At 43.0% G+C, this 15,894-nt stretch overlaps 1 protein-coding gene across 1 annotated transcript in view; it reads right to left on the bottom strand.

Moving 5' to 3' along the window:
* Window positions 1–4,485: 4,485 nt before the first annotated feature.
* Window positions 4,486–15,894, bottom strand: part of LOC311121591 (uncharacterized protein) — a gene marked incomplete at its 5' end in the record, with an annotated part of 74,048 nt that continues 62,639 nt past the window's right edge. The window contains 9 exons of the mRNA XM_084196052.1: window positions 4,486–4,537; window positions 6,860–7,760; window positions 7,857–8,283; window positions 8,491–8,626; window positions 8,828–9,220; window positions 9,337–9,436; window positions 9,590–9,747; window positions 12,991–13,154; window positions 14,483–14,628. Coding sequence (XP_084052178.1) covers window positions 4,509–4,537; window positions 6,860–7,760; window positions 7,857–8,283; window positions 8,491–8,626; window positions 8,828–9,220; window positions 9,337–9,436; window positions 9,590–9,747; window positions 12,991–13,154; window positions 14,483–14,628 — 2,454 coding nt within the window. The 3' untranslated portion in view covers window positions 4,486–4,508. The remainder of the gene's footprint in view (window positions 4,538–6,859; window positions 7,761–7,856; window positions 8,284–8,490; window positions 8,627–8,827; window positions 9,221–9,336; window positions 9,437–9,589; window positions 9,748–12,990; window positions 13,155–14,482; window positions 14,629–15,894) is intronic.

Here is a 15,894-nt window from a genome sequence, read left to right as displayed (position 1 = left end):
AAAGCTGTAAATAGAAAGCAAAGTGACACAGGGAGGCGCTACAGTGACAAGGTGAGCTGCAGTACAATGATAACACAGGCCTAGAAGGTATACACTAGCTACGGCTTGTAATGTCCATGGCTCCATAGTCCACGTTACGGCTTGTATTGTCCATGGCTCCATAGTCCACGTTACGGCTTGTAATGTCCATGGCTCCATAGTCCACGTTACGGCTTGTAATGTCCATGGCTCCATAGTCCACGTTACGGCTTGTAATGTCCATGGCTCCATAGTCCACGTTACGGCTTGTAATGTCCATGGCTCCATAGTCCACGTTACAGCTTGTAATGTCCATGGCTCCATAGTCCACGTTACGGCTTGTAATGTCCATGGCAACATAGTCCACGTTACGGCTTGTAATGTCCATGGCTCCATAGTCCACGTTACGGCTTGTAATGTCCATGGCTCCATAGTCCACGTTACAGCTTGTAATGTCCATGGCTCCATAGTCCACGTTACGGCTTGTAATGTCCATGGCTCCATAGTCCACGTTACGGCTTGTAATTTCCATGGCTCCATCGTCCTAGTTATGGCTTGTAATGTCCATGGCTCCATAGTCCACGTTACGGCTTGTAATGTCCATGGCTCCATAGTCCACGTTACGGCTTGTAATGTCCATGGCTCCATAGTCCACGTTACGGCTTGTAATGTCCATGGCTCCATAGTCCACGTTACGGCTTGTAATATCCATGGCTCCATAGTCCACGTTACGGCTTGTAATGTCCATGGCTCCATCGTCCTAGTTACGGCTTGTAATGTCCATGGCTCCATAGTCCACGTTACGGCTTGTAATGTCTATGGCTCCATAGTCCACGGCTCCATAGTCCACGTTACGGCTTGTAATGTCCATGGCTCCATAGTCCACGTTACAGCTTGTAATGTCCATGGCTCCATAGTCCACGTTACGGCTTGTAATGTCCATGGCTCCAAAGGCAGCACAATATTAGTAGACATCTCTACTACAACACAGAGAATATGTCAAATCTCATGTCAGCAGCTTTCACCTCGTCTTGGGACTAACAACTCCCCCTAGAAGTGACAATATATCCTATGAATCACAGTTTCTCTGGCATTAGCACTACATTAGTGGAAGTTAATTAGTGGAGGTGCTGCCATTTGACGTACTTAAAAGTCTGGTCATGGAGATTAGGCTCTCAGTAAACTGATTAAATAAATGTCAATGGCTCAACTCTACTGCGTTCAAAAACTCACTTTTTATATATTTACAGAGCCAATGCATATCAGCAGCAACCTTTAGGTATACGGATCTAACCCTAACCCTAACCCTAACCCTCAGGCTGCACGCAAAGAGCAGAGAACGTTTTTCTTGTTCTTTCCTGTAGAGCGAGACAAACACAGGAGTCCCTCATTTAGCAATCAAAGATCATTCATTAGCTATGTTTCCATTAACTTGTCCAATGATTTTTTGTCGACATTTAGAAAGTTTGCATAGAAAAGAGATGCAATGATTTCCTGCATCTTCTTCTACTTTGGTATAATGACGTTCGCAACAATTATGTGCATTCTGCCACCTAGTGGATGATAAAGATCCCCAAAATGAAGTAATATAGGGTAATACAATATATATATACATATATATATCCATACAAACTATAAATAACAACATTTAAATTAAACTAAATCAGCCTAACAACATTCTAATCAGAAGGATCCTGTGAGGGTGGGACATTTCCTGGGGACAGTAGTCCCTGCAGTGCTTCTGCCGTGAAGTCTTGGAGGCCCAAAAACGTGTCGGCTGCAGATATTATGTCCAACTTCTTGGACACTTTTTTTTCTTCTTTTTCTTTCACCTTTATTTAACCAGGAAGCCAGTTGAGAACAAGTTCTCATTTACAACTGGGACCTGGCCAAGATAAAGCAAAGCAGTGCGATAAAAACAACAACACAGAGTTACATGTGGGGTAAAAAAAAACAAAGTCAAAAAATACAACAGAAAATATATATACAGTGTGTGCAAATGTAGTAAGTTATGGAGGTAAGGCAATAAATAGGATATAGTGCAAAATAATTACAATTAGTATTAACACTGGAATGATAGATGTGCAAGAGATGATGTGCAAATAGAGATACTGGGGTGCAAAAGAGCAAAATAAATAACAATATGGGGATGAGGTAGTTGGGTGGGCTAATTTCAGATGGGCTGTGTACAGGTGCAGTGATCGGTAAGGTGCTCTGACAACTGATGCTTAAAGTTAGTGAGGGAGATAAGAGTCTCCAGCTTCAGAGATTTTTGCAATTCGTTCCAGTCATTGGCAGCAGAGAACTGGAACTTGTGCAGTGCAATTAATAACTGTGGCTATAAATGCTACAAAATCCATCTTCTTCACAATAGGTGTATCCAGATCACTTGATTGACGTATAACATTTGCAACTGTTTTGCGGTGCATCCACCGCCATATCTTCTTCAGCACTGTGGCCTCTTGCCCCTTCAACTCTCTTCACCGCCTCCACATACAATTGCCTGCTAGGGTGCGTTACCATTTAACTATCTTGTGTTGATAAAAACAGCTGGACAAAAACCTACAGCGTCAAATAACAGTGTTTCCATTACCCATTTAGACAAATTGGGTATTAATACATTGGTGACAGTCTGTATGCCCTCCCTCCCATCTGTTCCATGTCTCAGGTAGCCCGTGAAAGTCGGCATGGATCGAATGCAATAATTGACTAATACTTGCAATATTTCTAATAATTCTCATGTGCCAACGTATCGCCAAGGTCCGTGCCATGCTGAAACTGCACTCCTGTAGGCCTAGATCTAAAATAATTGGATGGTGAAACTTGCCAGCCAACCAGAAAAGCAAGGCGAAGCCATTCCAGCATTCTTGAAAGTCAATCTTTGTCCTGTAAAGAAGCATTTTTATAGTTGAAAAAAAATATTCAGCGAGCAGTATGCATTCAGAATTAAATGTGGAGTGGAGCTTATAGTTACGTGATGTCATCACGTGTCCCGCGTACCTTCAAAACTATTCGGCAATCATCATTTATACGACAGTATCTATCATTATTTGTTGCAATAAAGTTAAACAAAAGACAAATCCACCCCCGTCGATCGGATAAAAATGTTTTCGAACTTTAGAAAATGTCTCCTATATCTGCCGTTTCCATTACAAAATTTTTTTGCGACATTGATGTTGTGTAATAAACCTGGGTTTTTTAATTCACATGGCTTTTCCAGGACAAGATCAGCCTTAAAAACACATCTCGTTTTGATCATATCTCATCTTTTAGCTTTTATTATTTTCTCATAACTAAGATACCACATCACAATCATATTTTATGCGTTTTAATAACTTGCATTGCAAAATTTGAAAACCAATTGCAAAAATACTTTTGCTTTTGTACAATTACATCCAACCAAGCAGCATTTTATCAACACAACAAATGGACAAATGTGCTGAATAATGGTTACAAACAACAAAGAGTTTTCAGTAGCACAACTAGTAGACAGACACTGGAATGAAACTATATGTATAACAGTCATCTCTACCAATAAATACACCCACACAGCTTGGGAATTAATGTAGTGGCATTATTGAGGTAGTTATTTCACTCTCTATTGACATCAATGGATGTTTCTCAAATGGAACCCGATATCCCCATAGGGCTTTGGTCTAAAGTAGTGCACTATACAGGGAATAGGGTGTCATAGGGCTTTGGTCTAAAGTAGTGCACTATACAGGGAATAGGGTGTCATAGGGCTTTGGTCTAAAGTAGTGCACTATACAGGGAATAGTGTGTGATTTGGGACGCATTTATAATCTGTTATTCTGCTTCATCCTCTGGAGCAGCACGTCATGTCCCTGTGTGACATTATCTCAAACAGCACAAACACATCCAGAAAGTGCTCAGTAGTAAATCATCATGGTCCCTCAACATTCACATAAACATCAATTCTACATATCTGATAGTCCGTTTCCTAGCTGTAAACAGTACAGTACCATACTAACAGAATCAGGACAACAACATCATCAACACAGACGGTGAATTACAGCAGTCAACAGGTATCAATATAGTTAATACAACAACAACATAGTAACAAGCTCCTCAGCAGTTTGGTCCACTGGACAAGGTTCAATTCCTCTCATCACCATTTCATTTACAAAAATAAGAGATATTTGGGAAACCAGTTCCCTTGAAAAGTACCAACTACTAAATATTGTAGTAGTCTTTAAAAAGTATTTATTCTTTAAAAAGTCTTTACTCTTTAAAAAGTATTTATTCTATAAAAAGTATATTCTTTAGAAAGTCTTTATTCTTTAGAAAGTCTTCATTCTTTAAAAAGTCTTTATACTTTAAAAGTCTTTATACTTTAAAAAGTCTTCGTTCTTTAAAAAGTCTTCATTCTTTAAAAAGTCTTCATTTTGGACTCCGGCTGGAAGCCTTGCTTGGTTGTCATGACAATATGCCATACCAGGGTTAGTACTGTAACTCCATTTAGACTCATATCAGTACATGGATTCTTCAACAAGCCCATCTGAAATAGAAAGGTCAAGTCATGCTAGTGTCATTTCAACAATAAGAGTCAGTCAGACAACAGCCAACCAATACAACTAAACTACCATCTTAAAAACATCCCTGTCATTATTTGTATAAATAAATGTGGTTGAGTTGTGTATAATGTTATAATCCCCCTGATGGAGGTTGAGTTGTGTATAATGTTATAATCCCCCTGATGGAGGTTGAGTTGTGTATAATGTTATAATCCCCCTGATGGAGGTTGAGTTGTGTATAACGTTATAATCCCCCTGATGGAGGTTGAGTTGTGTATAATGTTATAATCCCCCTGATGGAGGTAGAGTTGTGTATAATGTTATAATCCCCCTGATGGAGGTTGAGTTGTGTATAATGTTATAATCCCCCTGATGGAGGTTGAGTTGTGTATAACGTTATAATCCCCCTGATGGAGGTTGAGTTGTGTATAACGTTATAATCCCCCTGATGGAGGTTGAGTTGTGTATAATGTTATAATCCCCCTGATGGAGGTTGAGTTGTGTATAATGTTATAATCCCCCTGATGGAGGTTGAGTTGTGTATAACGTTATAATCCCCTTGATGGAGGTTGAGTTGTGTATAACGTTATAATCCCCTTGATGGAGGTTGAGTTGTGTATAATGTTATAATCCCCCTGATGGAGGTTGAGTTGTGTATAACGTTATAATCCCCCTGATGGAGGTTGAGTTGTGTATAATGTTATAATCCCCCTGATGGAGGTTGAGTTGTGTATAACGTTATAATCCCCCCGATGGAGGTTGAGTTGTGTATAATGTTATAATCCCCTTGATGGAGGTTGAGTTGTGTATAATGTTATAATCCCCCTGATGGAGGTTGAGTTGTGTATAACGTTATAATCCCCCTGATGGAGGTTGAGTTGTGTATAATGTTATAATCCCCCTGATGGAGGTTGAGTTGTGTATAACGTTATAATCCCCCTGATGGAGGTTGAGTTGTGTATAATGTTATAATCCCCCTGATGGAGGTTGAGTTGTGTATAATGTTATAATCCCCCTGATGGAGGTTGAGTTGTGTATAATGTTATAATCCCCCTGATGGAGGTTGAGTTGTGTATAATGTTATAATCCCCTTGATGGAGGTTGAGTTGTGTATAATGTTATAATCCCCCTGATGGAGGTTGAGTTGTGTATAACGTTATAATCCCCCTGATGGAGGTTGAGTTGTGTATAACGTTATAATCCCCCTGATGGAGGTTGAGTTGTGTATAATGTTATAATCCCCCTGATGGAGGTTGAGTTGTGTATAACGTTATAATCCCCCTGATGGAGGTTGAGTTGTGTATAACGTTATAATCCCCCTGATGGAGGTTGAGTTGTGTATAATGTTATAATCCCCCTGATGGAGGTTGAGTTGTGTATAATGTTATAATCCCCCTGATGGAGGTTGAGTTGTGTATAATGTTATAATCCCCCTGATGGAGGTAGAGTTGTGTATAATGTTATAATCCCCCTGATGGAGGTTGAGTTGTGTATAATGTTATAATCCCCCTGATGGAGGTTGAGTTGTGTATAACGTTATAATCCCCCTGATGGAGGTTGAGTTGTGTATAACGTTATAATCCCCCTGATGGAGGTTGAGTTGTGTATAATGTTATAATCCCCCTGATGGAGGTTGAGTTGTGTATAATGTTATAATCCCCCCGATGGAGGTTGAGTTGTGTATAACGTTATAATCCCCCCGATGGAGGTTGAGTTGTGTATAATGTTATAATCCCCCCGATGGAGGTTGAGTTGTGTATAACGTTATAATCCCCCTGATGGAGGTTGAGTTGTGTATAACGTTATAATCCCCCTGATGGAGGTTGAGTTGTGTATAATGTTATAATCCCCCCGATGGAGGTTGAGTTGTGTATAACGTTATAATCCCCCCGATGGAGGTTGAGTTGTGTATAATGTTATAATCCCCCCGATGGAGGTTGAGTTGTGTATAACGTTATAATCCCCCCGATGGAGGTTGAGTTGTGTATAATGTTATAATCCCCCTGATGGAGGTTGAGTTGTGTATAACGTTATAATCCCCCTGATGGAGGTTGAGTTGTGTATAATGTTATAATCCCCCTGATGGAGGTTGAGTTGTGTATAATGTTATAATCCCCCCGATGGAGGTTGAGTTGTGTATAACGTTATAATCCCCCCGATGGAGGTTGAGTTGTGTATAACGTTATAATCCCCCCGATGGAGGTTGAGTTGTGTATAACGTTATAATCCCCCCGATGGAGGTTGAGTTGTGTATAATGTTATAATCCCCCTGATGGAGGTTGAGTTGTGTATAATGTTATAATCACCTTGATGGAGACTGTGGGGCAGATAGTGGTTGAGTTGATGCAACTCAGAGGTCTGATTATTACAGCTTGTCCTCAGAAAGAAGGGATCCATGTTAGCTGGGTGGAATGGGTCCAGGGGGAAGGAGAGAGAGAGGGAGGAGTGTTCCAGGGGGGGGGAGAGCGAGAGGGAGGACTGCTCCATGGGTAGAGGGTCCACTAGAGAGGACAGAGCCAGGGTTGAGGGGTCCTGAGGTTGGTAGCAGTGAGACAGACTCCCAGGTCCCGGAACCATGCTAAGATCCTTCAGGAGACTATCAAACACTCCCTCATCCAGGACCAGCTCTGGCTTGATGTGGAGGGGGACAGGGGAGTGACCTGGGTGCTGTGCCCAGGGAAGGGGCTCTGAGCTGGGCTGAGGCTGAGTCTGGATGGGGCTCAGGGTGTTGAACAGGTCGAAGCTGGAGGCCAGAGAGGAGATCTGCTGGGCTAGGATACTGATCTCTACCTGGTCTCTGTCATTGTAGAGGAAGGAGAGGTCGGAGGTCGGGGAGGGGTTAGGGGTCAGCAGGCCTCCAATAGGAGGAGAGACAGTCTGGGGTACATGGTGGATCTGTTGGCTCTGGTATGGACTGGTGGCGCCATCTTGAGGCTGAACTGAGAGGCTGTAGTCTTCAGTATGGATGGTGATGGGGCAGTCTGCTGAACTCTCTAACAAGTTTGATACAGACAGACAGTCAGGGACCAACCTGGCATCAGCAGAGCATGCTGGGTAATCATACTGGGGAGAAGAAGGGCAGGACTGAGGAGAGAGGGCGTCGGTCTGGCTGAAGACACCCTGGTGGAAGGACTGCTCCGAGCCGGGCTGGAAGGACCTAAAGGGGGAGAGCTGGCAGGAAGACCCAGTCCCTACCTCAGTCCCTACCTCAGTTCCTACCTCAGTCCCTACCCCAGTCCCTACCTCAGTCCCTACCCCAGTCCCTACCCCAGTCCCTATCCCAGTCCCTACCCCAGTCCCTACCTCAGGGCAGTGGTAGGAGGTTATGTTCTCTGTGTAGCCATACACATCCAACAGAGAGTCAGAACTGGTGTCGTCCTGCTGTGTTGGAGAGTGGGAGGAGTTGGAGGAGGAGCTGTAGTGGGAGGAGGTGGGGCTGTAGGGAGGGGTGGAGAAGAAGGCGACAGGTGAGGCCTGGGAGGAGGAGCTACATGATGTCACGTAGAACACAGCATTAGACTCTGCTCTCTGTCTCCTGCTGGTCTTAGACCTGGTCTCACTCTCGGATATCCCACTGTACTGGCTGCATGCTCTCTGTCTCTTCAAGTCCCTGGTGGGGCAACAGCCCTGGGTCGGTTGGGGGGTGGGAGAGGGGCAGTAGGGCTGAGGAGGTGAGGCTCTGAAAGCATCGCTGTGGATCTTCTTTCTCAGATACATGGCTTCTGTTTCACTGTGAAGGAAGAAAGAATAGAAGTTACTCCAGTCTCTCAGAGCATAGCAAATTTACTCAATACAGGCAGCTACAATTATTACTAGATATATATTTTTATTCTTTCATTTTTCTTGTTTCAAGACAAAACAAGAATCAAATTGTACATATAGAGACATATTCTGAAGACTCAGTTAAAATCATGAAAGCATTCAGAGTGTCTAGTACCTGATAATGTGGTTACTGCAGCTCACTTCCTCGTTCCCAGAATGCTTAGTGGCTCTAGTGTAGATCCAGGACCAGGAGAGGTTTCTGTGTTGGAGCCTCAGAACCATTTCCATCTGACTGCCCACGTCTGCCTGCACTGGGAGAGAAGAGGACAGGAAACCATTCATATCATGGACACTATATTTATCTAGCATCTTACACTAAGGAAGAATACTCTTCATACATAACAACGTGAGATGCTTCCATTTGGGATCTTCATTGTGAATATCTTCATGTTAGAATATAGTATAACAGGTATAATTTAGTATCATAGTAGTTTTAATGTTTTTCTACTTACTCAGACTCTTATGTGAGTAGGCACTCAAGGAGAGGTCTTCAGGGTGGAGGAGGCTGTACCACGATTGACCAATCAGCTCCTCCGACGAGTAGCCCAGGTATAACAGAACACTGTCGTCCAGGTGACTGAAGCTCATGTCTGGTCTGTGGAGGCTGGTGAAGGAGGAGGAGCAGGAGGTGATGTTGCCCAGGCGGTTCACTGTGGGGGTGCAAAGAGCCAAGAACACCCTCTCCACAGGGGGGCCAGATTGGCTACGGGCTGGGGACGACGTGGGGGTGGACTGGGGGGATTGTGGGACGGTCTGGTAGCGTCCTCGGACCATTATAGAACAGCAGTTACCATACTCTAGTCTGAAGGCCTTGGAGGTGTGCATCCGACACACAAAACTCCTCCCTGCAGGGGAGAACAGAACAATAACACAAGATCAGTCTCGTCATCCATTTTGTTTTCCAGTGAGCTCCTAAATAATCTGTTGATTTGATTTTCCTTTAGATAGTATAGTCTCTTACCAGTTGATGTTGTGCTGTCTGTCTCCAGGTGAGATCTAACAGTCTCTACGTCCTGACTCTCTACCAGGTCATAGAAGGTGTCTCCCTGAAGGACATCAACCTATCAGAGAGAAGTTTAGTGACTAACATCATGCCCGACACAGCAGTCAGTAACACAGCAGATGTGATTTTACAGAACCACAGAATAACAATGTTCTATTTCCTATACAATTCTATATATTTTGGACTCAGTCTTCATCAGGTTGGTTCTCACCATGGAGAGCCCCAGGTAATCAGAGACGTTCTCGGAGACGTAGACCAGCCTGCCCTGGGAGGAGAGGACCAGAATGAAACCATGCAGGGCTGGGAGGAAGGTCTCGTACAGAGGATAGGAGGAGGAAGAGGAGAGACAACTCTGATCAGCTGATAATCCTGGAAGATGAGGAAATACAACTCAGGATTAGCTTCATCACAGAGAACTCAGCAGGTATGGATCCATCACTACAGGATCCATCACAACAGGATCCATCACTACAGGATCCATCACAACATCACGTCTCAACAGGTATGGATCCATCACTACAGGATCCATCACAACATCACGTCTCAACAAGTATGGATCCATCACTACAGGATCCATCACGTCTCAACAGGTATGGATCCATCACTACAGGATCCATCACAACGTCACGTCTCAGCAGGTATGGATCCATCACTACAGGATCCATCACAACATCACGTCTCAACAGGTATGGATCCATCACTACAGGATCCATCACAACATCACGTCTCAACAGGTATGGATCCATCACTACAGGATCCATCACAACATCACGTCTCAACAGGTATGGATCCATCACTACAGGATCCATCACGTCTCAACAGGTATGGATCAATCACACAACATCACGTCTCAGCAGGTATGGATCCATCACTACAGGATCCATCACAACATCACGTCTCAACAGGTATGGATCCATCACTACAGGATCCATCACAACATCACGTCTCAACAGGTATGGATCCATCACTACAGGATCCATCACAACATCACGTCTCAACAGGTATGGATCCATCACTACAGGATCCATCACGTCTCAACAGGTATGGATCAATCACACAACATCACGTCTCAGCAGGTATGGATCCATCACTACAGGATCCATCACAACATCACGTCTCAACAGGTATGGATCCATCACTACAGGATCCATCACAACATCACGTCTCAACAGGTATGGATCCATCACTACAGGATCCATCACAACATCACGTCTCAACAGGTATGGATCCATCACTACAGGATCCATCACGTCTCAACAGGTATGGATCCATCACTACAGGATCCATCACACAACATCACGTCTCAGCAGGTATGGATCCATCACTACAGGATCCATCACAACATCACGTCTCAACAGGTATGGATCCATCACTACAGGATCCATCACAACATCACGTCTCAACAGGTATGGATCCATCACTACAGGATCCATCACAACATCACGTCTCAGCAGGTATGGATCCATCACTACAGGATCCATCACAACATCACGTCTCAACAGGTAGGGATGGATCCATCACAACATCACAGGTCTCAACAGGTAGGGATCCATCACAACATCACAGGTCTCAACAGGTAGGGATCCATCACAACATCACAGGTCTCAACAGGTAGGGATCCATCACAACATCACGTCTCAATAGGTATGGATCCATCACTACAGGATCCATCACAACATCACGTCTCAACAGGTATGGATCCATCACTACAGGATCCATCACAACATCACGTCTCAACAGGTATGGATCCATCACTACAGGATCCATCACAACATCACGTCTCAACAGGTATGGATCCATCACTACAGGATCCATCACGCCTCAACAGGTATGGATCAATCACACAACATCACGTCTCAGCAGGTATGGATCCATCACTACAGGATCCATCACAACATCACGTCTCAACAGGTATGGATCCATCACTACAGGATCCATCACAACATCACGTCTCAACAGGTATGGATCCATCACTACAGGATCCATCACAACATCACGTCTCAACAGGTATGGATCCATCACTACAGGATCCATCACGTCTCAACAGGTATGGATCCATCACTACAGGATCCATCACACAACATCACGTCTCAGCAGGTATGGATCCATCACTACAGGATCCATCACAACATCACGTCTCAACAGGTATGGATCCATCACTACAGGATCCATCACAACATCACGTCTCAACAGGTATGGATCCATCACTACAGGATCCATCACAACATCACGTCTCAGCAGGTATGGATCCATCACTACAGGATCCATCACAACATCACGTCTCAACAGGTAGGGATGGATCCATCACAACATCACAGGTCTCAACAGGTAGGGATCCATCACAACATCACAGGTCTCAACAGGTAGGGATCCATCACAACATCACAGGTCTCAACAGGTAGGGATCCATCACAACATCACGTCTCAATAGGTATGGATCCATCACAAGACCTTGGAAGATACACTGTTAAACAGACATTTGTAAATCGACAGGCTAGGACGTTTTGTGAATTTTCAAATACAGTTCTAAGACGCCTTTGGGAATGCCCTAAACCTCAACTAAATATTGTAATGAATAATGTGGAAATTGAGCAAGTTGAGGTGACTAAACTGCTTGGAATAACCCTGGATTGTAAACTGTCATGATCAAAACATGTTGATACAACAGTAGCTAAGGTGGGGAGAAGTTTGTACATAATAAAGCGCTACTCTGCCTTCTTAACAGCACTATCAACAAGGCAGGTCCTACAGGCCCTAGTTTTGTCACACCTGGACTACTGTTCAGTAGTGGGGTCAGATGCCACAAAGAGGCACCTCAGAAGATTACAATTGGCTCAGAACAGGGCAGCACGGCTGGCCCTTAAAAGTACACGTAGAGATAACATTAATAATATGCATGTAAATCTCTCCTGGCTCAAAGTGGAGGAGAGATTGACTTCATCACTACTTGTATTTATGAGAGGTATTGACATGTTGAATGCACGGAGTTGTCTGTTTAAACAACTAGCACACAGCTCAGACACCCCTGCATACCCCACAAAAACATGCCACCAGAGGTCTCTTCACAGTCCCCAAGTCCAGAACAGACTATGGGAGGCGCACAGTACTACATAGAGCCATGACTACATGGAACTCTATTCCACATCAGGTAACTGATGCAAGCAGTAGAATCAGATTTTAAAAACAGATACAAATACACAGCAGGGACTGTGAAGAGAAACACACAGGTACAGACATACACATACATTTACATTTTAGTCATTTAGCAGACGCTCTTATCCAGAGCGACATACAGTTAGTGAGTGCATACATTTTCATACTTTTTCATACGCACACAAACGCTAGCACATGCAATCTACACACACCTACATTGCAATATTGTTGTATGGTGGAATTACACATTTTGTATTGTAGATATGTAGTGGTGTAATAATGTTATATGATGTTCTGTTTTATATTTTGTTTTATATGTAATGTAAGTGCCTTAATGTGTTTGGACCCTTGGCAACAGCTAATGGGGATCCCTAATGAATACAAATACATCCATTCTTAAAGTTGGAAATGTCCTACTGGTTCCATACATGAAAGTTCCTCTCCTGGTTGTGTACTCACCCTGGTACAGAAAGCTCTTCCTGATGTACGCTGTGATAACCGCCATACTGTGGAGGTATGACAGTCTGTCCTGGTCCTCCTGAGGGATTGGGAGCAGAGTTCTCATGTTCCTGATCTCAGAGTTGATCTGGTCCCTCCTGGCTTTAGACGCCCCCTTAGTGGACCTGCGTAGCAACACCATGTTCACAGGTCAGGATACGACGGGCCAGAGAGGGCAGAGGTAGAACTGAGCTCAGGGTATCCTACTACATGCAAACTCTTCCTAGTCTCTCTCAGTCTAGTGAAAAACTGCTCTTTGTTAAATGGCAAAAATAATCCAAAGTCAAAACGGAGAAAATGTGTTCCTTTCCGGCTTCTTAATATAAAGGCGAAAGAAATGCACACCTATTTAGAATGGCTTTAAATCAAAGTCTCCGGCTTCTCACTGCACTGCAGGCTTCTCACTGCACTGCAGGCTTCTCACTGCACTGCAGGCTTCTCACTGCACTGCAGGCTTCTCACTGCACTGCAGGCTTCTCACTGCACTGCAGGCTTCTCACTGCACTGCAGGCTTCTCACTGCACTGCAGGCTTCTCACTGTGCCTTACTAAAGGACAAGCTGTGCCACCGACTGGATGGGATTGGATAGCAGTTTGCTAGAGTGAGAGCTTCTGTGGTTCCTATGGAAACAGTTGTTGCCGTATGTGAGGAGAAGAGGCTCTCTAGCTGCTCTGTGTGACCAGAGGCTCCTGGTTTATAGAGAGCCAGACAGCAGGAGACTGGACTACATACACTCCTCTATCATCTCTCCATCGCTGTTCTATCGCTCCTTATAAGAGGCCATCCTCGCAGGACAACAGCACACGTCCCACACTAACACAACGTAGAGCCACCTAAGAACGTCCGTCCGTCCGTCTGTCCGTCTGTCTCGCTCTCTCTCTCTCTCAATTCAAAGGGCTTTATTGGCATGGGAAACATATGATTACATTGCTAAAGCAAGTGAAATAGATAATAAACAAAAGTGAAATAAACAATAAAAATGAACAGTAAACATTACTCACAAAAGTTCCAAAGGAATAAAGACATTTCAGATGTCATATTACAGTTGAAGTCGGAAGTTTACATGCACCTTAGCCAAATACATTTAAACTCAGTTTTTCACAATTCCTGACATTTAATCCTAGTAAAAATTCCCTGTTTTAGGTCAGTTAGGATCACCACTTTATTTTAAGAATGTGAAATGTCAGAATAATAGTAGAGAGAATGATTTATTTCAGCTTTTATTTCTTTAGCCACCTAGCTAACATTAGCCACAACAAATTGGAATTTGTAACATATAAGTATTGCAAATTCGTAACATATCATACGAACTGTAATTATAAACATATCATACGAACTGGATGATGGACATCCACAAGTTAATACATACCATATAAAACGTATGTTACTATGTTATGTCCAGGTTCTAGCAGTTTGACTCTACCATGGATGGAGCCAGTTAGGCTGCACTAACCTGAATCTCTTGCTGAGTCCCAGGAAGGTTTCTGTCTCCCGGGTGAAGAGATGAGCGGACCGGGGAGAGGAGCAGCGCTCACCGCTCCCTGGACTTTCACACGACTCACAACAAACCGTCATTCTGGCACTCGTTGTTTTGACGACCTAAAAGTTGAGGAGAAAAGTGTAGATATGATCAAATCAGACATGTATCCATCTTCGTGATAAATACAATGAACTTTGCCACGCAACATAGAAGAGAAATAAACTATTTCCAATTAACAGAAATTAACAAGGGAAAAATGCTAATTCCCATATAGATAAATGAATTATTGGTTGACCATTTAAATAAATCTTAAAGAGAAAATCGTTTGGAAACCCATTGCACTGCTGGGAATAAAATATTGAGATGTGCTTAGCCTAACAAAAATTCCGATATTCTCCTTACTTTCAGACCGTCTGTCTATTTGGTTGTGTCCAGCCTGTCTGCCCCTCTCCTTTTATAGTCGTACCAGCCTTAACCCGACACCTTTGTTTAAACTCCGCCAGAGAAAGAGAAAAAAACGCCTAACGTTACATGTTGTGACGTATAACAAGTGGAGGATATATTTAGTTACGGGCGGTCTAAAAAATAACTGCAGCTTCGGGAGTAGTAGTGGGAGAGTAGATATACAAACACACGATGCTGGTCAATTCCCGTTACACGGTATTCTTAAAATATATATTAGGAAATGTGAAATTATCTTAACGACAAGTGGCTTTCACAGAAAATCTGTTCTTACATAAAAAATCAGGAGAAACCCATTGTTGTAGGATAATTGGAACAAGTTGTCTAAGCAATACACAAACAATGAAGAGCAATAACAATGACTATATAACTACAACTCACATTTTAGCAAACTGAATGTTCAATCAAATCCAATATATAGAACTAGACTGCACATGATGGGCTATGCTACAGGGCTTAAAACATTCGTCTTGAACTGCTGTGAATAACGATCATAGGTCTACACAGTGTGAAATCAAAATAATCTCAACTTCCGGTCATTTAAAAGTTGATTACATTACTAAACTGTGACGAAGAGGCCCACTGGGCACAGAAGTCAATTATATTCTACCTTGCAATGTAATTTCATTTAAATTAAGTGGAAACAATGTTTATTCAACCAGTGTTTGTCTGTCCTTGACCCCCCACTGGGCAATCTACCATTTCCATTTTATAGCCTAATAGTAGTTCTGCAGTAAAATACCATGAATCTAATAAAAACATCCTATCTAATAGACATAGTAGGAGAAACAGATTAGTAGGAGAAGGGTAACCTATATGTCTCCATGGTTGGATCATAACTAGGAATGATAATGTTGAGGATAACCTCTTTTATAGATACATGATTGATAATGTTGAGGATAACCTCTGTTTTATAGATAACA

This window comes from Coregonus lavaretus (assembly GCF_964263955.1).
Source record: "Coregonus lavaretus genome assembly, contig: HAP1_SCAFFOLD_154, whole genome shotgun sequence".
NCBI lineage: Eukaryota > Metazoa > Chordata > Actinopteri > Salmoniformes > Salmonidae > Coregonus > Coregonus lavaretus.
The sequence above is the reverse complement of the archived record's forward strand: the minus strand, read 5'-3'. Positions and strand labels throughout refer to the sequence as shown.